At 39.4% G+C, this 27758-nt stretch overlaps 2 protein-coding genes across 6 annotated transcripts in view; one reads left to right on the top strand and one right to left on the bottom strand.

The window, feature by feature from the left end:
* LOC124146392 (leucine-rich repeat-containing protein 74B-like) overlaps positions 1-27758 on the bottom strand; it is a 442719-nt gene that overhangs the window by 222340 nt on the left and 192621 nt on the right. For all 5 annotated transcript variants that reach the window (XR_007222720.1, XM_046516658.2, XM_048401501.1 and 2 more), the window contains one exon: positions 6585-6715. Coding sequence is in view for 4 of the 5 variants with exons in the window: in XM_046516658.2 (XP_046372614.2) it covers positions 6585-6715 (131 nt within the window). In the remaining variant the exon portion in view is untranslated. The remainder of the gene's footprint in view (positions 1-6584; positions 6716-27758) is intronic.
* On the top strand, positions 6749-8920 carry LOC124146394. The gene is made up of 2 exons (XM_046516663.2): positions 6749-7528; positions 8014-8920. The coding sequence occupies exons 1-2, from the start codon at positions 7425-7427 to the stop codon at positions 8582-8584; spliced, it is 675 nt and encodes a 224-aa protein (XP_046372619.2). The 5' UTR covers positions 6749-7424; the 3' UTR covers positions 8585-8920.

Here is a 27758-nt window from a genome sequence, read left to right on the forward strand (position 1 = left end):
GCACATCATCCAGCTGTTTATTGCTTGTTGTATTGGCAGTCAGTTGGCATGATGCATCCCCAGGGGAGGCTAACTCCTTCTCAACCCTACGGACAGCAAGCAGCAGCTTGTTATAGTCCATACCTAAATCAAAGTGATGGCGCGTCGCTTGCTTCAGGTCATCACAAGTCAGACCCATCCAAAACCGTCTTTGAAGCAAGCTAGGGGCATCATTGTGTGGTAAAGTGCCAGATGCCTCTATCTTGGAGGTCAAATCCCGGAGGTGGCAACTCCAAGCAGCAACAGACTCATTCTTTTCCTGGTGGGCAGTGTAAAAATGCTCCAAAAGCGTCTCACCAGGCATCACACTGCCAAACACTAAGTCCAACTGCTCAATAGCAGTGTCAAGGGTAACAGTTTCTGAAAGCCCACTAAGTAGGTCAGCAGCTGAACCCTTGGCGGACCTCTGCATGGCATTTAGAATTGAAGTGTCTGAGAATGCATTCTTCCTACAACACAAACAATCTCTAAACACCATTGCTTATACTTGACCTCACCCTTGGTCCCATCCCCAGAAAATGACAACTTTGGACTGATGGACATATAAGTAGACTGAAAGGGTGTGACAAGTCAAGGAGGAGCACCTACACTATGGCTCTAAAAGATAGTTGGATTATACCCTGGATATGGTGTGGGAATAGTGCGGCTTGGCCAAGACTCAAGCAATGTGTGTGTGAAGGTTGTGATAGGTAACTATTCGGGTAAAGTATGGAAGTTGCCCTAGGCTGGTAGGTCCATCATAGGCCTAAGATTCACTGTCGCAGAACCTGTGGGCATAGGTGACCTTGATGGTGGCATAGGACAAAGCAGATGAGCTACCGGCCTAGGGGAGTGAGCAGGTAATGCCACCCTAGGACTGGTATATATTGTAGGTGGAATAGTAAAAGTATTGGACAACCCAACAAATGGTGCAGCACCAGTAACACGATATGTTGTATTGGGACACTGCAGCTGATTCGCAATATCATCTGCTAGTCTATTCAGCACACCAGTGCGGACAGAAGGATGCAGATGCTGAAGGCAACTAAGTACCACATCTACCTCCGGATCCCCACTTACATTAGATTCAGCCATGGTGATACAAACTAAAGTGCAAGTGTTTGAAATGAACTATATGACAACTATCAAAACCCAAGTACCTCCTAAAAGGCGACAAGAATCTCACAAGTTAAGATCCAACAAACATCTGAATATCAACTATGAAACTCCTCACCAATGGATACAAAATGTATGGACGCATCTGAAGTTCAGCCTCTAGTGTACCACAAGGTACAAGAACAATGAACTGCAGCTAACCAAAATAGAAGTAAGGGAACCAGAAGTCCTCACTAAGCTAAGCTGGAAGAGCAGAAACCGAATACCAAAATACTAAGTATCTGGGCAGACAAAGTTTACGGAACAAAGAGGGGAAAATACAGCTTACTAAGGTAAGTAATATGGTAAGTGGCAATATGGGTGTTAGCATAACTGACTGCTTGTTGTGACAAGAAATATGTACCGGTAAGTGACTAAGCTACCATAATCTGGTTACCAAGCAGATGTGTAGGATAAACGAAGTCAAATAGGATAACAATCACAACAATCTTACCAAAATGTTGTGAGCAGGGATACATAGAGGAAGAACTAAGTATGAAGCAATATACTAAGTTGCTAACTAGAAGGCATCAACAACACACAGGTGTATTTGAATTTGTTTTGATTGAAAGATAAACTTGAAATGTTGGTGGAGCAGATAACGAACTTCCCAGCAGTGAAAATATTTCGGACAGGAAAGAGCGAGAAATTTAAAGTAGGAAATAGGAAATAGGAAATAGGAAATAGCTATTTTAGGGTACTTACTTTGCCAAAAGGTATCCAAGTGAATTTACAAATTAAATGTCTTAGCTTATAATAGAAAACTGCTAATTTATTTAATAACATTCATTAAATGAGGATGAAAATTGTAATATCAAGTAACTGATCACAGTTAACGCTGCATATAAATAGAATTTATCAAAATTTTGTAGAGATATAGGATGATGTAAATAATAATTTAATTAAGTGAGTATTCAGTAATGATAACTCAGAATGGTAACAAGTGGATTATTGTTACATAGCTGCACAACTTTACAGTTGTCAAAATGCTTCCTGAGCAAGTGAAAAGCTGATCATCACAAGTATGACAAACTATGAACTTCAAAATGTTCAAGCAGAGATGTTGAACATGTCAAACATTATACATGTATATACAGTTAAACATCAATCAACAAATGACATCCTGAGAAAGATATGGTTCAGAATGTTAACAAAGTTCACTCAATGGTCACTATTCACAGGGGCGGTCGGGTAGCCTAGTAGTTAAAACGTTCGCTCGTCACGCCGAAGACCCGGGTTCAATTCCCGACATGGGTACAATGTGTGAAGCCCATTTCTGGTGTCCCCCACCGTGATATTGCTGGAATATTGCTAAAAGTGGCGTCAAAACCATACTCACTCACTCACTGTTCACTGATCAAAACCAATCAAAGGTTCCTTTGTGAACAAAACGTCAAAATACTTGTAGATCACGGTTAAAACATGAAGCAGTCACACTTCAAGGAATTGGAGGAAGCACACCAATACAGACGAAAAGTTCAACTCCGTAAATAGGTGATGATCACTGACAATTGCAGATTACAAAATTTAATCATATTGTCAAAGTTATAGCTCACTGACACAAACACAAGTCACCATATGGAAAAGAAACATCCTAAATTCAAGATAATGGATTCTTCAAAGATGGTGTGGAAGAAGGATAACCCCCAGAACATGTTGAAAGCAACGGATTTGATGAAACCTTTGTCCAGAGTTACAGCCAACGGCCCAACGTTGGGCACCAAATTTCTAGGAGGGTGGTGTATTTGATCCAGCTAAGGCCTTTGGAGAACACAGACACAGGCAGATGATGATTATGCTCTTATTAAATTATGGGGGTGGCTGCTGTTGAAGGAATAACCTGAAGAAAAGGACATATACTTCCTCCTCATCAACAGCACATGAAGTCAGGTATTTATATTAACAGAGAAGTACAAAGCCATTTTGTAACCATAATAAAACAAGTAGTAGTTTAGCATTGAAGTTATATGACACTTGAAAAAGCACATGGGCCAAAACGGACCATGTGGTTATTTATTTTACAAATTACTTATAATATTAAGACTTCATTTACTAATTTAATTTTACTTTAAATGATATTATATATATTTTTTCAATTTAATCCAGCACCCTAATATAGATACTATTTTCTGACAGAGGCAGATGAAAACAGATTGAAAAGTGGCCTTTCCATACAGAACACATCCTTCCTCCTCAACAGCAGCACATGAAGTGAGCAGGAAGTCAAGTATGGAAGGAAGCTGCCTGTAGAGGACCAGGGTGGCCAATAAGAAGACAGATTGCATTAAGCATCAAAGGAAGTGCTTAGTGCAAGGTATAAATAGACTGAGGGAAACCCTACAGGTGTAAAAAGAAATGTCTAAAGATAGACAGAAGGTTAAAAGGGAAGATCTGGTGAGAGATTCCCAGAGACTGAAATAAAGAGTTATTTATGACATTCAACTGAAGACAAGACAAACAATGAACATATAGATGATGATGATGATGATTAATGTATGAACAAGAGGCCCATAGGGCCTGTATTGCTCACCTGGATATTTACGCAATCATGACAAAATATACATTTGCATTGTACATGTAGATAATACTGCAAATATACTCACACGCAAAAGAAACGCAAGTCGAGTATGCAGTATACATGTTATTTATTTTCAACAGTAAAGACAAGAAACACTAATAGGGCAAGATTGACAAAATTTTGACTGAAGACAGTTTAATGGTTTAAAAGGCAGATGACATAATTGTTTTTTTCAAATGTTAAGAGCTTGCACAGTTCGGGTCAATACCCAAAATGTCAGTCAATACCTGGTGTGACCACCATTAGCATTGATCACTGCCACACATCTCCTGTACATTGAGTGGATCAGACGATTTGTGAAGGCCCTAGGGATCCTCCTGCATACATCCAGAGCAGCTGTGCATTGTTCATCGGCAGTTGTAGGGACTGGGTGCACATTGTGCAGACACCTTTGAACCTCATCCCACAAGTGTTCGATGGGGTTCAGATCAGGGCTGAGGGCTGGCCACGGTAGAACATGGATGTTGTGTTTTGCAGAAAGGCCATGGTAGCTCTGGCAACATGGGGACGAGCGTTGTCCTGCTGGAAAATGTGTTGTTGATGTTGTGCAAAAAATGGAACAACGTGTGGTGTGATCACTTGGTTGATATAGCGCTGAGCAGTGACGCCGTGTCCCCGACCTTGACCAACATTCAGAAAGCACATGGGTCTAAGTCTCACACTAAGTCCAATCCCTGCCCATATCATGACACTAGGTCCACCCCATGGCTCCCTTTCCACAACATTTCTGTCAGCGAAACGATCACCTCGACGCCGCCAAATTCTGACTCTTCCATCTGCATGGGAGACACAAAAGCGACTTTCATCAGAGAAGATGACACGCCTCCACTCACTATGACGCCAATTGCGATGACCCTGTGCCCACTGAAGTCGTGCTTGTCGATGCCGTGGTTGGAGAACAGGACGACGTGCTGGTGGGCGACATCTGAGGTTGTTGGAACGGAGACGTCGGATCACAGTGTCCTGGCTAATGTGTTGATTATGTGTTCCTATGGTCTGTCGAGCACTTTCACTTGCAGTTAGGAATGGATGTCGCTGGTTTTGACGGGTAATCTGCCGATCTTGTCTAGGTGTGGTGACCCTAGGACAACCGCTCCAAGGAAGGTCATCTGTGCCCTGTGTAGCATTGTATCGATGCAGGAGATGGTAAATTGTGGTTATGTTAACATTGAAATGACGGGCAACAATTGGACAGACTCTCCAGCTTCCAAACGTCTGATATCCTGGTTTCTCTGAATTTGAGTTAGGCATGGCATTGTTGACCAAGGAGTGGTAGGTCCAAGAATCGGCCACAGTTTTATACCCACTACAGTTCGTGCATTTTCGATTTCGCGAGAAATGGGTGCATGATACCCACATATTCATTGAAATGGTGCGTTTTGGCGTTTCGTTTTTTATGTTGCGTTTTTACTCGGAGCTTCCAAAATGCAAACAAAAATATTGATAACACCATCAGACTTCACTACATGCTAAACCTCGTATCAATTTATGGTTCCGTGTTTGTTACCTATTTGCTTAAAACCACTTGCGTTTCTTTAGCGTGTGAGTATATATTGTAATTTTGACTGTCTACCCTTGGGGGGTGATCAGCCCTTTCATTTGCACAATTTTGAATTCTCACCACCAGAGAATGCTTCCAACCATATATGGATGATATCTATCTCTTAGTTTCAGAGAAGAAGTTGCTTGAAGCAATATAGCCAAATTACCCCTATTTGGCCCCCGCCCCTTTGAGGGGTCAGCCCCACCATTTGTACAATTTTGAATCCCCACCACCTAGGGTTGCTTCCAACCAAATATGGTTGATATCTATCTCTTAGTTCCAGAGAAGAAGTGGTTCAAGGCAATATAGCCAAATTACCCCTATTTGGCCCCCTTCAGACCCGGTGAGCTAATAATGATGTAAATAGCAATAATATAATAAAGGTAACAAACTACCCTGCTACAAAAACATGATAGTATTTGTGTATTGGCTGAAGCAAAGTTAAATAGCATTGGGGTTCATATCCCAACAGCACTGGCTGATTGTAAGATATCCGAGAAGGAGTTTCATTTAGTGTTAGAACTCACCAAATACAACGCAATGAAGCAGGAGATTCGATCAAATTCTCATAAGACCAGTGGCATTAGTGAAGACGAGAAAATAAGTTCATAGAACAGGGAAGACAACAAGCGCACCAAGCATTCCATGCCAAAAGCAAAGAACTGGTTGGAGATTAAGAATAAATTGTTTCCTCGATATGCATCTTGATACATGACGATCATTGGATCGCATCGCATAATTTGCATTAAAAAAGACCTCCATAGAAGCATTGATAGGGTTGAGACCTGGTCCAGGTGGGTTGCGGCAGAATCCTACTGGTGAAGTTGACAGTTGTAATTATAGAATGTTACTTTGATTGTGTGTTGTCATAGTGTTTTAGGAATGATTGTGAAGATGATCGTTTGTCAGTTGCATGATGAAATTCTAATGAATAACGTTTACCTAAAGCAGCGAGTTCTGTTGTCTATAGATATTATTATTTAGAAACTGAAAACCATTTGATAAAAAAACATTGGACCTTCCAGTAAGTAAACCTATACATACATACATGCATACATTCATTTGGCATAGTTTTTTAAACTGGAAGTAACAACTATGCTATTAGAGCAACGGTTTTCTGGAACAAAAAGTGAAATAATAATCAAAGTAGTATTGCTTGATCATACACATGTGTACATGAGCAGGTATGTAGATAAATGTCACATCTTATCCATTAGTCTTGGCTGACAGATTTCCACAATGAGTATTAACAGTTCACAGGCGCCCTTTAAGCATTTGTACATAACCTACCAATGCTGAGCCAATCATTTCTCCTCCCTTCTCTCCAAACTCATTGTGACTAAGGTCCAGACAGGTCAGGGACATGTTGTTCTTTAGAGCCTCTACGAAGTTACATGCATCTCTATCTTGCAGCTGATTACCTGGAATCAATTATATATGAAATCAATGCAAGAAGAAATCTGCTAGAAATTATTTAATATGTCCCAAATTCAATCATAGTTGAAACAAATGTAAGTGAACGGTGCAAGAATGTTTTGTCTCTCAACACACCAATCAACATTCACATCCTCTAAGTTGCCAACTTTCATTGATTGGCAATGGATCCAGTTTGTCTGATGTGTATGCTCACAAAACGACAGACTTAATATTGGATATCTTCTATCCATCTGTCCTAATGCATGTTCATCTCATTCTTTGAAGGTTACCTCCACCTCAGTTTGGATTGGTTTCAATGGAGGATATGATAAGAGCCTATTTGGAACACTGTATATGTCAAATATGAAACAATAGTTATCATTGTGTTTAATTCTACAACAACACTATTACATCAATTTAATGTATTAAATTCCAATTTAGAGGCCGAATCACACATAAAATCCGTAGATTTTGCACTACAGACATCCTAATCAGCTGCCAGCTGGCCTAAGTTCAAAGTCAACTGTTCAAAAAGACCAATTGCACCGCAAGGTGGGAAAACATCACTTCTTTCCAATAATCCACATCCTAGATGTAGATATATTGGGGAGGTGGGGGAGACTACAATGCACAGATTTCCCGCAGATATACGACTGAGAAGGGTTTGGATTCAAAGGTGCAAACTTGTCCGTTCCAACTTTAGATATTCAAGACATGACAGCACCAGGTCATGCTCAGAACACCTTGACAGACAGCAGGGACCGAGTAAACTTCATCCTTTGCCAACTGTTTTTCCAAACAAGACATTCAAACTTTCGGTAAGTTTGTTAGATATACAGATGAATCATACCTTAGACCCTGATGTTATTTTGTTTGTTCCAGTCATTTTGGTGCAACCAAAGTGTTATTGTTAAAGCAAGTTATTTCATTAGCATGATTAGGCTGCTCTACTACTTTAGGAGCCAAGATCCACATATGGTACATAATTAGATCAAGTACTGAGTTTAATGTTTATTTTAGTCAGGATAAATTTGGCTTTAATTAACGTAAATTCCATATAAAATTTATACATTATTATACATGACTCATAAAAACATTTTGGTAAGTATGCATGGTAACCTTAACCCTTTCAATATTTTTAATAAATTCCTCCAACATTTAGTGTGGCAATTCATTCCTTCATTTTTGGTTATTTTTATTTTCTTAATTCTTGAAAATTTGATAACATTCTTTTCCTGAATAAGTACATATATTTCTGAAAAACATCCCAGCTGATGTTTGATTATTTCATCTTCTTCTACAGAATGTGTCCCATCTTGTGTCTGGAACCACATGCAAGACTGTTTTGGATCACACTATTGTCTGGAACCACGTACAAGACTGTTTTGGATCACGGTATTGGCGAGGATCTACACGTTGAAAATGTTGATGAGATTGCTTCACATATGGAGGATACAAATCTTTGTGATGTGTCTGCAGAGTATTCACGTATGCCTGCAGGAATTGTATCAAGACTTGAACGTTCCCTCAGTCATCATGGCTTCTGTGGTTCTCAAACATTGACCAGTCTTTATGTTAATAAATGTACCCAAACATTTTCAGAACCAGTCACATCAGCTGGAAGACAGACATTAGGTAATGAAATTATCTATTGTAATGCAAGCACTCAAACAGATGAATCATCAACTCACAGTGTTGGTATTCAAGCTGACAAATCAACACTGACCTATGAGAATATCAGGTGCTCTAATGAAAGTGTTATATTTACACTGGAGTGCCAGATTCATCAACATTTGAGGCTTTGTTTGATGAAATGCAGGGTGATGAGCAGATTTACTCTGACACATCTGATGGTGGGAGGCCACATGTTATGAGACACATTGATGAATTTTTCATGATTCGCATGAGACTGAGATTAGGTCTGTTACTAAATGATTTAGCACACAGGCGGCTGATGATGTGGGAGGCTTTTCCTATTAACGGAAGGATGCTGTTTAAGGGTCGCAGGTCTGGGTGTGGGATGGAGTACAGAGGTGATGACTTTGTCGACGAGATTGGGTGAATAATTGTTGAGGTGGGTGAAGACACATCATCAGCCGCCTCCTCAAACAGCAAGCCAACATCGACACCCACTTCACCAGTTCCAACTCCCTCAACACCCTGCTAAGAGCCAACGGCAGGAACACAACCAAACCCCTAGAGCGTAAAGGTGTAGTTCACCAAATCCTCGCCAACAACCTCCATGATTTCACTAAAAGAAAACTAACAGAAGCGGTCCACATTTGCCGCCACAAGCCATCAATCAACAGAGATCAAGGCTATTTCATCCCATCCGCCTACTATGAACTCATCAAACAATAATCACTTATCCTGTTTATTGGCTTCATGTCCCTATTGGCTTCCACCTATGTGTTCTCTGCATGTCCATCGTGTTGTGACAGCATCATCCCTTTAGTAGTATAGGTAATGATGGTTCTGGACCACTTCCACTGGACCCAGATTTATAAACCTATACTGCTACTACAGATGGAATTTTTTATGCCAAAATGACTATGCGATTCAATGATAGTCATAAGATTAAGTTAAATTGACTCCAGCTCACCACCACCTGGAGTCTATGATATAAATTTTTATAGGTAATGATGGTTCTGCCGCAACTCCACTGGAGCCGGATTCATATACCTATACTGCTACTACAGGGGGGATTTTTTATGCCAAAATGATGATGCGATTCAACGATAGTCATGAGTCGTATTAAAAGAAACATCAATATTAATTAATAATGAATAAAATTTACTATAGCCCACGAGGATATTGGAAAGGTATAGGTGCAATAAAAAAATTAGCCACTGCGGCTAAGGTATCTAAAGATGTGGCCAAGGATTGGTTAAAGAAACAAGCGATGTGGCAAATATATTTACCGGCACCGCGTTATATACCGAGGAAGAAGTTTGATATTTTTACAACGAATGAAGTTCATCAGCCTGACCTCTTGTTTCTTCCCCACGATAAGGTAAAACGCAAAACGTATAAATACGCTTTAACAGTAGTGGATGTGGCTAGTCGATACAAAGAGGCTGAGCCATTAACCTCGAAAGAATCAACAGAAGTAGCTAATGCACTGAGCCGCATATATAAACGCGGACCACTAAAATGGCCTAAGCTATTTCAAGTAGATCCCTGTCGCGAATTTATGGGATCGATAACAAAACTGTTAACAAAGCACGATGTCAAAATCAGGCATGGTGAAAGAGAGGCCCACCGCAGTCAAGCTCGAAAGATTTAACAGGACATTAGCGGAACGTTTGTTCGGCTATCAGTAGGGGATCGAAATGAAATCCGAGCGATTGAGATCAACCGAATGGGTGACACGATTATCAGCCGTTGTATCAGCGCTGAATAATGAAGTAACAAGATTAATAGGGAAGAAACCATCCGATGCGATTAAAATCAAAATTCGTGACTTCCGAATCTTCAGCACCGAGGAGAGGCAAAGAACGAAAACTTCCGGATAGAGTAAGGGTAAGATATTTATACCAGCCCGGTGAACTCGAAGGAGGCCTACGTCGCGCAACCGATCCCATATGGTCCCTTAAGACATATAACATTAGTTGATTGGTTACGAAAGAAGGGGAGCCTTTTCTTTATTATCTTCAAGATGAACCGGGTAGGGCATTTGTACGAGAAGAGTTGTTCATAGTTCCCAATGGTAAGGTATTATCACCATAACCATAAGCATAGGTAGTTACACCATCATTATCAATCCATCTCTTTGTATCTAAGGGGGATAATGATGTCTTGTTCATTCTTAATCCATATATCCTATGATTGTAACTTCTTAAAGAGTTCATCTCGTGTTTGAACGTTCTACTGTTGAATAATGATTCTTTATACTGTTCGTGTTTGATATGCTTTATTACCACATACTTCTTAACACCCTTAGCTTTTCTTATCTCTCCATTATCGGACTTCTTTATAGAATACATCTTAGGTCTTAATCCTACATACTCCGCTATAGGGGTCCCAGCACATTCATCCTTCATCTTACCTAACACCTTTTTATTTACTACGCTGTGCAGTGGATTATCTTTTGGGTAATCGCTCGTGTCGTACATATCTATTTTTTCTGCCATATCTTTATACACATCCTCGGTTTGTATTTCCATCAACAAAGAATCTGTGTCGGTATATAACACCTCACATCTATCGCCGTATTGCTTCTTTTTATTCGTTGTAATAAAATTCATACATTAAGTGTTTTGACAAGTCGAGAATACTCATACCGACGTACACCGGTCTGTTGAATTTTATATTACTCTTCTGCATATGCAACGTGGCTAAGTCGTTATCGAATATCTTGCTTCTGTTAAAAGCCGGACTGGCTATAAGTTTCCTGAGTCTTTCTTCCTCATTAGATCTGACTAATTTAACATCAACACGCTTCCTTAGATTCTCCATAGTTTTACCAAATACCGAGTTATTCATGAGCTTATACAGATTCTTTTCAAAATCGCTGGTAGCTATCTTTCTTAAATCTGTGTTCAACCTTATATAGGGCTCCATCCAAGGGCTTTGATCAAACTTTAGAACTCTGTGTATTTTCTTAAGTTTCATACCTAACGATAGATACAACTGGAGATTTCTGTAGTGAACTATATATTTTGTCTTATCCATCAAATTTGGTACGAGTTTTTCTACGTTAGCTAACCTACTATTACCTATCAAGGAGTGTTGATATTCCGACATCCAATCTTTATTAACCATTAATCTTTCGGGGAGCTAGCGGATAACTGTTATGGTCTTTCTGTAACGAACTTGGATATTCCATGTCAACTTCTAGTATGTACCCTTTATTCGTATTATTCACATTGATATTATGGATATCATTCACTTCGATATCATCGACCCACTCAAAACCACCAGTGGGTAAAGGTTGACTCATAGCCCATCCGTACAAATTGTTGGCGTCGAGATATAATATGTGCGTGTCGGGTTTACTCGGATCATATCCTTCCACTAATTTATTATTAGCCTTAGAATACCTTTTCGCCGCCATCGATATACCACCTCTTAATCCTTTCTCAATAAACAAGTGCATATCGTAATCTGTGAGTAGTTTTAGTTCTACACCGGTCTTCTTCAACAATGCATCCCACGATAGTCCGGGACTGGAATAGTACCATGCCGGATCCAAGCCGTATTGTTTTAAACATGTCTTTCTAAATATCTCGAATATATCGACGAGTAACAGTACATCGGTTTTTAAGTACAGATCGTGATAATCGCCTAAATTCTTACAACCTAATTTATCGCAGACCGTCAGAGCATGTTCATAATCGGCATCTGTTATTTTAGATTCTGTTAAGTTACTATAGAATGATTTGAGGGGTGGTAATTCAGTTTCTTCGAATCTAGACCAATCATCCAATCATCGTAAGGATATACACCTTTTCTCAGCAACAAATGACGAGTTATCTTATCGGTATATTTATTTGTTATCGCGAAGTCATCGGGATTGTTCGCATTAGCTAAATTGTCCAGGGAAGATAACAGAAACTGTACGGAGTCTATGAATCTAAGCCCATTACTTTGCTTTATTCTAGATTTCCCATCCTTGTCCCTATAATGTATAGGTTTAGTCAACGAGAACGATATGTATTTTTCCATATTATTAGGAATGCACGTTAAACCGCCGTCGGTCTTTGAGATAGCTTGCATAATGAGATGTGAATTGTATCCCCTAAGGTTGTGAAACACAACGGGGATGGGTATTGTTTGAGAATTCATTTTAAGTTTCAAGTTACACTCGTTATGCGCGGCTCCCCGATAATTACCCGTGACGTGACAATGATCTCTTACGGAATCCCCATCCAGAGGTTTATTACAAACATGACAACTCGTTGACTTCTTATAGGCCCTCCAATCATCCCTCGTCATACACATGGGTTTCTTACACGATAATTTTTCCCTGATTATTCTCTCTTCATTTTGTAGATATTCTAGGAACTTTCCCGCTGCATCGGGACCTCTGTAAATCACGGGCGGGTTTGTTTTCCCATCATACCTTACAACTATATATCCAAACCCACAAGGAATATGTTCTTGAGTTTTGTACGTAAAACTATTATCAGTATTGCTACGGTTGGTATTTTCTATGGGCTTGATAAGCGCTTCGAAGTCGGCGTAAATTACGTACGGTACTGGCATTTGATTACAATAATGTTCAAATTTTAATACATTTTTTCCCTCTTTAGGCATATCGATCCTGATAGCGGTCTGTCCAACACCTCTACAGTCTTCTTTTATGCGCTTCTTGTCTGCTGTACCCATGTAGGCATCTTTCACAGAAATATTTCTTTCTAGCATGTTTTGTTTGATCGTATAATAGCCTGTTTAAACTCTTTATCCACGTATAATGATATTTTCCATCTTTTTCGATCAGAAATGAATTGATTCTGGGGATATGTTCCGGAGCGGAGCTTATCCTGTGTACAACAATTCCTTTAGAATGTCCGAAAACATTTATAGCTAAATTATTTTGCTTTTCCACCTTAACAATTTGTGATATTGGTGTAGGTTCGTCTATACCATCGAAGTTGAGTCCATCGTTTTGGGGATAGCTAGAAGGTCTATCCGGATGCTTGTCTACGGGGAACAATGCAGATCTTATCATCATTCTTAAACAGTCATCGGATTTATTTTTTACATTAATTATGGCTTTTTTATTCTTATAATACGGGGGTAAATCTATATAAGAACCACCTTTGAAGGGCATATAATTTGCTATATCTAAATATAAACTATCGATTTTATCCACACCCCCAACCCGAACCTCTATTAGTCCAGCGTTCTAAAGTTTCCTGTATTATCTGAATTGATGTATCTAATGATGCGTTTATAGTATCGGATTCGGTTATAACTTCTTGATTGCTACGGAAACATGGTTCGGTATATTTGGTGCTATAGTCTGTGTTACTTTTACTCAATAACATTTTTATCGTCAGCTGGTATTTTATACTATGTAAATCATCTAACTCCTCGTTAATTTTACTCAATATGATGGGCTTAATATCGTTAACATCCATGTTGGAATTAATATCCATCTTCCAACCTCTTAGATATTTACCAACGCTGGCGGATATGGGTACAAATATTAATTCTTGTTGTTCATTAGGTTGATTATTATCTAGGAAAGCGATCAATTCAGCTCTTCCCATTTGAGAATAACCTCTCAGCCCACTGTTTCTCGCTTGAGCTTTGAGTTCTCTAACAGTCTGGGGTTTGTTGTATTCCAAACCGAGTAAGGTAATCAATTCAGCTTTTCTCATTCGAGAATATCCACGTAGACCACTTTGCTTTGCCATAGCCTTCAACTCTCTGACAAAAACTATTGTGGTTGAATGGTATATGCAAAATGAGACATGTCTAATTGGTTGTTTTCCATATATCTAAATACGTATTCTCCCCAACCTATTCCTCTCGTTGATGTAATCTCTCTTCCTAGCATAAATAATCTGGTTCCTGACCCTATCAGCACCATGTTCCTTACATAAACAATAATGACCTTTGACCCCTATCCCGCATACAGAACACGTATAGTTTATGTTTCCGCGCCTGATGTAATAATTGTGTATGCCGCAGTAAATTTCAACACAGCGTTGGTTACATAGAGTCTTCTTACCCATGAGTGTAAATCTGCAATTATTCATGGTTTATACATCTATCATATCATTTGTCTAAATGCAAATCACATCTACACTATTGAGATATTGAGTAGGCAGTCAGCCAACGCTATTTATAGATTAGCTAACTAGGTCATGGGTTTATGTGTAGCCACAGCTGTCACTCTGACTTATGCGTAATTGTATAGCTGAAAATCAATACAGCAGTCAATCCCAACATGATAAATTTTACCTCGCGGTTCTTTTGTTCCTCTGATGGTGTATAAAACTGACTCATAGTTGGTCTCGGTATTGGGTCGAGTTTTTTCCCATAAACGAGGAAGTATTCGTGCATGGCAGATTCGACATCCTTAAACGTTTGAATTGAATGTCCTTCCTTACGCATTTCTTCATGAATAAAATCTAATCTCTTCATTCTCTGCCGCGTATATTGTGACTGGGTTGCTTGGAGTTGTTCTAAAGCATTGTTATGTCGTTTACGCTCCTCTTCAACTTCTTTAGCGTTTGATTCCCTCATACTAGAAAATAAAAAATTACTCCCCGAAAAAGCTAGAGCATTAACAATAGCTCCACCGACCATCATCGCAATTGTTGCCATATGTTTAATAATATAAAATATTCAAATGTTTATATGAATATAATATATTCAAATGTTTAATTAATTACTTCATTATGTCTTCCGGGAGAAGCCCTTGTTTGATGAGCATATCCTTTGTTGCCATAGCCAATCCAATATCCAGAACCATCATACCGATATCAAATCCATTAAAATCTAGCTTGGGAGGTGTGGCTTTAGTAATCATTTTAGCCATACGGGCATAGCCAATGGCCAAGCCGGTGACCACCGCTGAATGATACGTTGCGTTTACCAACATTTTACGGTCTGTAACTGGAGTAGTCATGCTTCTTATAGCATAAAATGCGGGCTAACTCCGGTCTTATAAAAGAACCATACAGCCGCTATACCAGCAACTCCTACTAGTGCCCATGTTTTAATCGGATTAATATTTGAATTATTTATTAATTTCGCTTTCCTCGCGAGTCCTCCCTTTCTTCCTGCGGCTATTTTTGGGGGGTTCTTAGTAACTCTGGCTTTTAGTATTTTCTCATTCACAATCGCTGGTGGTTCCTCATTCACATGTTGTGCAATCTGTTGTGCAGTTATTTCCTCGTTCACAATCTGTTGTGGTGTCACTTGAGTCTCCATTATTATTAAGTGGGCACGTATGTTTAAATTGACAATACCTAGCCGTTATTAAAGCTGTGGTGAACGGAGCTAAGAACATTCCGTATCTATGATAAAACTCACAGCTCACTGAGCTTATAGCATGTTCGATGAATAGGTCTTTCTCTAGAGATTCGCATAAATACATGCGATGTTCTGCCGGGATAGGGAGAAACGTACTAGCTACGACTGTGTATAGTTGTAATATAGCCGACCCTATCGTTTTAGTCATGGTAGCTCCCAGTCTAGACTCGGTAACGCCCGTACAGTTTTTTAATTTCTTCGTCGGTCATGTTATCAATTTTTTCGATGGTATAATTTTTCCCCCAAATATTGGGAACATTTTCCACCGGCTACCAAAGCCGCGAGTCTTTCTCTATGTTTATCTAAAGATTTATCTACATGTTGATCAACATCAGATTCTTTGAGCATTTTTTCGATGAGTTCGTCGCATTCCATAATGTAATACCTAAGGAGATATTTAAGTCTAACATAATATAATATGGCATATCAAATACATCCCGTAATAATGAACTGTTGCGAAAGAATGATGATTTCGAACCACATTTTATGTCATATTAACCACTAATGTTCAATTTATCGTAACTTTGCTACATTTTGCTATATTTACCACATTTTGCTACATTTTTTCTATAATTTTTCTATAATTTTGCTACATTTTGCTAAGCAATTGCATAAGCAGCTGGTCGATCGGTTTTTAATACGAGTTTACAGTGCTTTGTTGCTGCTAACAGTTTTCTGACTTTATCTCATTCGAGCTTGGTATAAATAACATCAGTTTCGCGTAGACGTTCCTCGAATGAATCTCAATCTTTGCAATGAAAGAGGGCTACCCATTTGGTCTGCTCTCTGAGATCTTTCAGGACAGAGTTGTATTTTTGAGTAAGTACCCAAACGCTATGTTGAGTATGCCGACCGGAGAATGCTAAATACGAAAGCATATCTTTCTTTTTTGTGAGTTCTCTACTTGCGCTGCAGTCGTCTATTACGAAAAGGGTTGATTCTCCTTTGTATTTTTCGTGACATACTCGTAAACAGTCTTGTAAATGATCGCCCGGATCGACTCTGTACCCCGTCGTCATTCATTACCCAATCTCTCGATAGGTATGTTTTATTAACGCTTATAGTCGGGCACAGAATAATAATATGATCGAAAACGTCCCTATAATGACTTTGTAAAATATCTAGAATAAAAGCTGTTACATTATAGCGCAGTGCGGATCTTTAGGTAAAAGATTATTAATAGATTGCTTGCACGAATCGTCCATTCTGTATATTAAGTTGCGCATCCATAATCACGTACAAATATATGTTTAATTTACCAGCCGTTTCCTGGAGCTTCGTTATCTGTATAGTGACACCCTCGCTAGCATTTTCTATTCTCCTCCCACTGCCATGTAGTTGGTCATCGTCCGTTGTTCGCATGTCTAGCCATAGCGCGTACTTCGTGGTGAGGTATTCACCCATCGATACACTCCCGAGAGACAGATCTTTCACGACCGCGTTAACTTCCGGGCTTCGTTTTATAGAAGGAAGTTTTTTAATCTCATCCCACTGGTGATACGCTAGCATTCCTTGGCTATATAGTTGATTAGGAACGCCTTCGATAGTCAATTCTACTTTTGTAATCTTGGGATTGTAGAACTTTTCGGTATTTCTTTTAAATGCATCGGAGGGGTCCTCGAACAACATTAAAACCCTTCAACGACCTCGTGGGGACGTTTAGATTGCTATTCCACGTCGTATCTTTTTTGTCCCTCGTGATCTTTCGGTGTCGCAGCACGCGATCGTACAAAATGGCTAAACTTCCTGTATAATGGTTACGAATTTGTCTGGCTAATTCGGGATCCGTTATCATATCGTACTCCAGCGAGATATTGTCAATGGAATAGCTAGCATCTTCACCACCGGTTCTGATTACCGTAGTCATTAAAAGTGAGTTCGCATTCTAACTTATCGCCTAGGGATGCTTGATAAAAGGTGAGGTGAAATTGGGTTTAACGTCGCGTCCAAGATTATTGCACTTATATAGCGACGTGCATGTACGAGTATGTGTTTCTGTGGCTGCTTGTACTAGTCCGGACTGATGCCGATTTATAGTGCTAGCTCACTTAGATACCATGCCGCAGTTTAACATGAATACCCCACTCAGACACAGTATACTGACTCCGAGCCGACCAGTCCTTGTTTTAGCCCCTTAATGCCGAGCGCCAGACAGGGTAACAACAAGTACCATCTTTTAACATCTTTTGGTATGACGCGGCCGGGGATCGAACCCTGGACCTTCCGCTCTCCGGGCGGACGCTCTACCACAGGACCACGGAGGCGGTCTGCTTGATAAAAGGGCATTTGGGAATCTAGTAATTCAAAGTCTAGGGGAATATAGAATCGGTTACCTAATGCGTTAGCAACGGCCTTATCTTTTACGACGGTATCATCACCATTTTCAGCACCTACGCGCAGTCTCAATGTGTTCCGATTACAAATTCCTTGGTACTGTAAGTTTTCCCGCTCTTTATCCGTTCTCCAGAGATCCATGTAACAATAGTATACATCGCTATCGTCGATACTCAAAACCTCATTACCGCTAATTTTAATGGCGATTTTCTTAACGATAGCATGACCTATGTTCTGAACGGGCTCCCTGTTAACGTCGGTAGAAGTCAAAATAATCGTAAAAGCTAGTCGGACAGTTCCCGGAACTAACACATTGTGTGCGTCGAGATTAGGAAAGCGAACCAGAAGCGTTTGATTCTGATCGATGGTACTAGGGTTATTAGTTATAGTTACAGACTGACGAATTGCTTTGACTCCTAATGGATCTCGAAGTCTACGTTGTGGGTTTAACTTGCGTCCGTATTGCGAAGACATTGTTATATTGAAATTATATAACCATATGTTTAATATAAAAATGACTGATTTTGATCTAGATTATTTAGATAACCGAATCCAATCAAAGAGGGTACTGATGAAACCAGCTTTAGTGGCACGAATCTTATGGATGAACTTTCACAAGCAACCGGTGGTGAAAAACTTTTACAATCAACCGTTGATGATTATTACGATACCTTTAAAGATGATAGTCCTATAGTGGCTCCCCGGATATTGACCTTATGCATTCTCGTACTACGATAGCCACTAAACACGGTATCAGCACTGTCCGTGATAAATTAGGTTTTGTAGACTACTCACGACTTTCCGCGAAGACTACTAAGGTTCTTAGGACTGTGCGTACAGAACTCAGTAACACAGATAATTTGGAAGCTTCCTCGAAGGTGGCCTCGGACGGACTCGAAGAAATCTTGGATACCTACTACGATAATTCCACGGTCAGTGTATCACCATATTCGGAGTTCAGTATTAGGGAATTACGAGGTCTTGACAAGGCAATGCGAACAATGCGGGGAGAACTCACCAATAATATGGCCAAGATATCCGAAATCGACAAGCATATAGCTTATGAGAAAACAAAACTTGAACAGGCGGGCGATGAATTCAGTAGACGCTGCATAGCGGAAAGATTGCGTAACTTAGAAGACGAAAGATTGGCCCACCTCGAAGCTGCTTCCAGTAATAGAGAGGCACTTCGTTCACAAATCAGTCGAATTAGAGAAACTATCGATCAAGTCCTCAACGATGACACTACACCGGCCGATAAAATTAAAACATTGTTCAGAGAACAGGGAATAACAATTGCCAGTATTTTAACCGCGTTGGGATTTATTATATCAACTTTGACTCTCGCGTTAACCGGTGGCACAGGTGGTACAGGTGGTAGCGGTGGATCACCGCCTACATCAGATGGTATAAAAGAGTGGATAAAAAAGCATTTAAAAGCATTAGGTTCAGCACTGGGAAAGCTCGCTGAGAAAGCCGCGGCCGCACTTCCCGGTAAAATAGGGAGTGTTGTTTCCTGGCTCTTGAATTTATTAGCTAAGACCACCACTTGGCTTAGTCAAAACTTGTGGGCACTGATCGTAGCAATCACAGGGCTGTTGTACGTATCCGCTAAGAACTATTTATCCAAATCAGTTCGCTAACCAAATCATGAGTAAACCAGCCGAGACTCCACCTAATACAAGCGCTGTTTTTTCATCGATATGTTGTTGATTTTTAGCCGCAATATGTGGTGGCACTTGTGTTTGTGCGTTAGTAGATGGTTGAGCGATAGGTGGTGTCTGTGGCTTGACTATTCCCTTTTCGCCTGTGATTGTTTGCGTTATTAATTCGACGTTAATATCTGAATTAATACCTGGTTTTTGTTGATCGGTAGCAATAACAATTTTATTATTATAACCTATCACTTGACCGATCTTAAGTTCCATATTACTCGGAGACATGTATAGTCCCGGCGCATAAACATAGTCCACTTTGGATTGAGCGTACTGTAATACATCTTGAAAACGCTTTATAGACGATGGTATGTCAACTGGTGAATTAATGGCGTCCTCCACGTTTGCGACAAACTGTTTTTGCGCATCGATCGCCATCCCAGTACCGATAATGGACGTTCGTGTTTGCGATTATGCACTGAGAATTGCCCATACATAAGTTCTTATCGATTCATTAAATCTTACAAATCCTGGGTTAGTAAAATTATTTTCCGTTTTATCATTAAGAAATTCATTCCAAGCGTCTGTTGTATCGTTTGGGTGCACAAACTTTGTTATAATATAAGGAATGCCACTCTCAAAGTTCATACGATCTGCTCTAAACTGTTTAATTAAATAATCGCTTTTATCTTTAATAGTTCTTTGTCCATTGTACGGAATACCTAGACCATGGCTAGGTCCTTTAATGCGCCAATCTTTACTCGTAGAAATATTAAATTCATTACAAATACGTTCGAAGGCCCTCTTATTATAATGATTATTTGCGTGATTCCATGCTGGATCCAGCGGTAATGGAGCACTTATTTCTTTAAGTATACGTCTAATCTGATAGTACACGTGAAATAATATAACAGACTTATATAGTTTAAATCCTGGGGCATTAACAGATACGCCACATCCCGTTGTGGCACACCATATGGCAAAGTTTAACTGATTCTGCCAAAATTGCATAGGATTGTGAAACCAATCGTGCACCATTTTATCGCTAGTTGCCGTGAAACTGTATTTTTCAAAGATATCGTGCAATTTAACGAAAAATTCAGCACCAGAGGCAGTTACTATAATCGATTGATTAGTAATGTAAGTTGATTTCATATTTAAGTTATGATATAGTATCATTGTATATTTAATATGTATGTTACACTCCCGGGAATAACAAATGGTCAGTCTATCATGGAACTGTTCTGGGTGAACAATACCTTCCAAATGACGTGCTGGTTTTCTTGGGGAATTAGTCAGCAAAGAGCCAGAGTCACAGGAGACTAATCACAATTTTATTTACAAGAACAATTAACAATTTACAATATACTTAGATAATAACTGAGGGTGCCACAGAGAGTCGGTACACACTCTGGGCTGTGGGAGAGAGGTCTGCTTGGTAAGAGAGTCAAACCCCTTCTCTCTTTCTCTCTGGACCAAGGCTTATATAGCCAAGGTCACCTGACATGTAGTAAGTAATAAATATAAATGTAAACAGTAAATCATCAGTGACATACTTGCACATCCTGTTCAGGATGGCAGACGGTTGATGTACACAAAAATGGGGATTAACAAATAGGATTAGCATCTAATAAATAACAGCAATTAAATGTTTCAAGGCATATAGATGTCATGGCTCCAGGGTAATGAGCCTTTGCAATCAAATGTTCTTCAGACAATGGGTGTCGTAAATCAGTCACCATGACAACTAGGGGTTTGACTCTCTTACCAAGCATTTTTTATGCCAAAATGATTATGTGATTTAATGATAGTCATGAGATTAAGTTAAATTGACTCCAGCTCACCAATACCTGGGGCCAATCATTGCTTTAGATGAGCCTAAATGGTAATAAAAATATTCTTTATTATTTTTATCAATAAAGCGATATTCAACATTTTTATTAAGTTCTTCGTTCATTTTACTAGGAGACCAGACTATATAATTACACTCTTCTTGTAAATTGATAAGAAACAATTGATAACCGTATTTGGTCGGTTTGACATCACTGATATAATAAAAACCTTGTGGTAATTCTCTCCATTTAATAGCTTTTTCCATTATTATATATTTATGTAAGCATTTGTCTAAATGTGATCAAACGATAGTAAGCAATCTATTTTTAATCTCCAACCAGTTCTTTGGTTTTGGCACGGAATAATTGACGCGCTTGTTGCCTCCCCTGTTCTATGAACTTTTTTTTCTCGTCTTCGCTAATACCACTGGTCTTACGAGATTTTGATCGAATCTCCTGCTTCATTTCGTTGTATTTGGTGAGTTCCGACAGCACTAAACGAAACTCATCCTCGGATATCTTACAATCGGCCATTGCTGTCGAAATATGATCCTCAATGCTGTTCAACTTTGCTTCGGCGAGTATCCGAATACTATCGTGTTTTAATGCTTTCTTTTGCAACCTACGAGAAATGAATTTTATCGCTATTCCTGCCAGTCCCGAGACTCCAGCGGTTATTTCCATGCCGAGCACGATAGGCGCGGCGATTATAGTTGATAGTAAACCGACACCAGCTACACCGAGTCCCATGCCAGCTGCTACAAGCGCGGTGTCAACCCCGTCCAGAGCATTCACGGCTCTGCGATACTTTTTATACAATCCAAGTCTCAACTCCCTATCCTTCTCTATTCGATGTTTTATGTCGCTTATTTGATGTAATCGAAATCCATCAACAGTTTCCATCTTTTCAAATGCTTCACCGAGCGCCGGATATAAACTCATAGTGTATATTACGATCATATAATAGTCTTTAATTGGTCTTGCTTAAATGTTTTGAGACTATACATCAATCTTATCAAATGTATATTATACGGTAATAATATCTTAGAAAGAGAAATGCTGTCACTTTTAATAATTTGGACCCCCTCGAGGGTTGCAACGGGCGATGCTCCGATATGAATAATACTGCAACGTTGACGCTCGTGTTTCTTGAGCCATTTAATCGATAGACCTGGTAATATTTCGAAGGCATCTTCCGGTGCATCTCCGAACAAGACTTCAATAATAAGCGTAGAAAGATTAGGTATTGCACTCAAGTTAACTTTAATATCTTCGAATTCAGTAACCAAATTTAAAGTAACATTTTTTAAGGCCGGACGACTATATAACATATGACCTGGGTTTTCTGGCAGGGGAGTGACCAAGACGCTTTTTCGTTTTGACGGGATATAAGCCGCGAGTACGATGCCACTATTTATTATCTTAGTTAAATTATGTCCCTTACCCCTCATCACATAAGGTGGGGTAATGACGATATTCAGTAGCCACTCGATGTTTGCTTCGACCATAGTCCATTTATTATCGTCGTTGCGAGTAATATTGTACGAAGTGTTTTTAAGGAGTCTACTAACGTCGACATCGCTTAAATCTCCTAGATTACCCGTGAATGTGACTTCTTTCCGATTGTATACATTATCGTGTAAGTGTAAAGCGTATAACTTACCATCGGTACCGGGTTTACCGAATCCTTCTGTGTCTCCGAGATCGGAAAGCGCAATTGTATTACATTGTCTTACTGTTCCAGGGCCTGATGCATCAACCATTATTTTTAATATGGAGTGTTACACTTAAGTATCCTATATGTACAGGTTGGTGTTTTACATCTAATACAGAAATTTTGAGGTCTGAAATAATACCCCGCTTTATTTTTTTATATTGTAATGTCGAGAATGATTCAGTTTTGCCACTATTATATTTTTCATTTTTCACTGGAACACTTCTGAGCAAAGTTGAAGGACTTTCTAGTTGAATATTATCCGTCGTGCTTATTTGATCAAGATGGATGAACAACTCTTTATAGGGAACTAAATCGGGTAATTTAATATAAGGATGTGCGTCATCTAAGCGACTAAATTCCTCTCTACCTGGTTGGCCAAATACAATTATATTATCTGCATGGTTGTATTTCACTGTCCCAGTCGCCTCATTTTGTGTGAGACTAATTTTATTAGGCTTAAAAATTTCATCATTGAGTGAGCATACGCTGTAATACCCATCAGGTAAAGTAATGGATTTGCTAGTACCATATGAAGTTATTATCATTATCCCATTATTATTTTTTATAGCATTTATATTGGTCCACCTCGGGTAATACGTTACATTGCATAGGGCGACTTCGAGTTGTCCATCCGAGTTATCGATAGTACGAAGCAGTTGAATTGACTGACCATTTGTTATTCCCAGGAGTGTAACATACATATCAAATATACAATGATACTATATCATAACTTAAATATGGAATCAACCATTATTTTTAATATGGAGTGTTACACTTAAGTATCCTATATGTATAGGTTGATGTTTTACATCTAATACAGAAATTTTGAGGTCTGAAATAATACCCCGCTTTAATTTTTTATATTGTAATGGTGAGAAAGATTCCGTTCTACCGCTATTGTATTTTTCATCTTTCACTGGAACACATCTGAGTAGAGTTGAAGGACTTTCTTGTTGAATATTATCCGTCGTACTGATCTGATCAAGATGGATGCACAACTCTTTATAGGGAACTAAATCGGGTAATGCATATACAGTCACTGTTTTTTTGGGTGGTAATAATGCTGACCGTCCAAGTCCAAGTGTAATTGCTAAGTACTTGTAAATAATTACACCTTTTTCTCCAGTGTATATTTTCACTGTCCCATTCGACTCATTTTGTGTGATACTCATTCCATTAGACTTAAAAAATTCATCATTGAGTGAGCATAGGCTGTAATACCCATCAGGTATAATGAGTTCTCTGTCAATACTATTGTTTTCACCTGGTATACTCATCTTATTATTATTTTTTATAGCACTTATATTGGTCCACCGCGGGTAATACGTTACATCGCATGGGGCTACTTCGAGTTGACCAGCCGAGTTATCGATAGTATGAAGCAGTTCAATAGACTGACCATTTGTTATTCCCGGGAGTGTAACATACATATTAAATATACAATGATACTATATCATAACTTAAATATGAAATCGAGATACATTACTAATCAATCGATTATAGTAACTGCCTCTGGTGCTGAATTTTTCGTTAAATTCCCAGATATCTTTGAAAATTACAGGGTCACGGCAACTAGCGATAAAATGGTGCACGATTGGTTTCACAATCCTATGCAATTTTGGCAGAATCAGTTAAACTTTGCCATATGGTGTGCCACAACGGGATGTGGCGTATCTGTTAATGCCCCAGGATTTATGCTAAATAAGGCTGCTTTATTATTTCACGTGTATTATCAGATTAGACGTATACTTAAAGAAATTAGTGCTCCATTACCGCAGGATCGAGCGTGGAATTCCACAAATAATAATTATGATAGGTCCGCGTTTGAGCGTATTTGTAATGAATTTAATGTTTCTACGAGTAAAGATTGGCGCATTAAAGGAGCAAACCATGGTCTAGGTGTTCCGTACAGCGGACAAAGAACTGTTAAAGAAGTCAGCGATGATTTAGTTAAAAAAACTCATCAACCATTCGATCCATTTAAATTCTTACAGATAGACAATCTTTTTGTAAGATTGCATAATCTTAATCATGGCTGGGAACTTTCGAGTAACGATTGGAGAGGTTCTCTTATGAGTTTTAAGGGTGGTTTGGCTTATATTGTTACAAAATTTATACAAATGAACGATACCGCAAACGCTTGGAATGAATTTCTTAATGATAAAACGGAAAATAATTTTACTAACCCAGGATTTGTAAGATTTAATGAATCGATAAGAACTTATGTATGGGCAATTCTCGGTGCACAATCGCAAACACGAACGTCCATTATCGGTTCTGGGACGGCGCTCGATGCGCAAAAACAGTTTGTCGCAAACGTGGAGGACGCCATTAATTCACCAGTTGACATACCATCGTCTATAAAGCGTTTTCAAGATGCATTACAGTACGCTCAATCCAAAGTGGACTTCGTTTATGCGCCGGGACTATACATGTCTCCGAGTAATATGGAACTTAAGATCGGTCAAGTGATAGGTTATAATAATAAAATTGTTATCGCTACCGATCAACAAAAACCAGGTATAAATTCAGATATTAACGTCGAATTAATAACGCAAACGATCACGGGCGAAAGGGAATAGTCAAGCCACAAACACCAACTATCGCTCAACCATCTTTTAATGCACACGCACAAGTGTCACTGCATATTGCGGCTAAAAATCAACAACATATCGATAAAAAAACAGCGCTTGTAGTGGGTGGAGTCTCAGTTGGTTTACTTATGATTTGGTTAGCGAACTGATTTGGTGGATAAATAGTTCTTAGCGAACACGTACAACAGCCCTGCGATTGCTACGATCAACCCCACAAGTTTTGACTAAGCCAAGTGGTGGTCTTAGCTAATAAATTCAATAGCCAGGAAACAACACTCCCTATTATACCGGGAAGTGCGGCCGCGGCTTTCTCAGCGAGCTTTCCCAGTGCTGAACCTAATGCTTTTAAATGCTTTTTTATCCACTCTTTTATACCATTTTTATCGTTAGGCGGTGTACCTCCACCTGTACTGCCACCTGTTAACGAGAGAGTCAAAGTCGATATAATAAATCCCAACGCGGTTAAAATACTGGCAATTGTTATTCCCTGTTCTCTGAACAATGTTTTAATTTTATCGGCCAGTGTAGTATCATCGTTGAGGACTTGATCGATAGTTTCTCGAATACGACTGATTTGTGAACGAAGTGCCTTTCTATTACTGGAAGCTGCTTCGAGGTGGGCCGATCTTTCGTCTTTTAAGTTATGCAATCTTTCCGCTACGCGGCGTCTACTGAACTCATCGCCCGCCTGTTCGAGTTTTGTTTTCTCTTTAGCTATATGCTTGTCGATTTCGGATATCTTGGCCATATTATTGATGAGTTCTCCCCGCATTGTTCGCATTGCCTTGTCAAGACCTCGTAATTCCCTAATACTAAACTCCGATACCTGTAACGTGGAATTATCGTAATAGGTATCTAAGATTTCTCCGAGTCCGTCCGAGGCCACCATCGAGGCTGCTTCCAAATCATCTGTATTAACGAGTTCATCACGCACAGTCCTAAGAACCTTAGTAGTCTTCGCAGAAAGTCGTCGGTAGTCCACAAAACCTAATTTATCACGAACAGTGCTGATGCCGTGTTTACCGGCTATCGTAGACAAGGCTAGGGGCTTACGAGTACGAGAATGCATAAGATCAATATCCGGAGCGCCACGCAGTCGCAATATTCCTTTACTATCTATCGTAAACTTTGAATAGTCACGACCTATTGGGGTATCATCTTTTAAGGCATCGTAATAATCATTGACGGTTGATTGTAAAATTTCATCGTTAAGATTCGTGCCACCAAAGTTGGTTTCATCAGTACCCTCGATTGGATTCTGGTTATCAAAGTCATCAAAGGTACTTAGATCAAAGTCATTATGTTCAAAATTAGCCATTTTTCTATTAAACATAGGGTACATAATTTCAATATAAACAATGTCTTCGCAATACGGACGCAAGTTAAACCCACAACGTAGACTTCGAGATCCATTAGGGGTCAAAGCAATTCGGCAGTCTGTAACTATAACTAATAACCCTAGTACCATCGATCAGAATCAAACGCTTCTGGTTCGCTTTCCTAATCTCGGCGCACACGCTGTGTTAGTTCCGGGAACTGTCCGACTAGCATTTACGTTTAGTTTGACTTCTACAGACGTTAACAGAGAGCCTGTTCAGAACATAGGTCGTGCTATCGTCAAGAAAATCGCCATTAAAATTAGCGGTAATGAGGTTTTGAGTATCAACGATAGCGATGTATACTATTGTTACATGGATCTCTGGAGAATGGATAAAGAGCCGGAAAACTTACAGTACCAAGGTATTTGTAATAAGAACACATTGAGACTGCGCGTGGGCGCTGAAAATGGTGTTGATACCAACGAAAAAGATAAGGCCGTTGCCGACGCATTAGGTAACAGATTCTATATTCCCCTAGACTTTGAATTACTAGATTCCCACATGCCCTTTTATCAAGCATCCCTAGGCGATAGGTTAGAATACCAA

This window comes from Haliotis rufescens, unplaced genomic scaffold (assembly GCF_023055435.1).
Source record: "Haliotis rufescens isolate VD_foot unplaced genomic scaffold, xgHalRufe1.0.p SCAF_22, whole genome shotgun sequence".
NCBI lineage: Eukaryota > Metazoa > Mollusca > Gastropoda > Lepetellida > Haliotidae > Haliotis > Haliotis rufescens.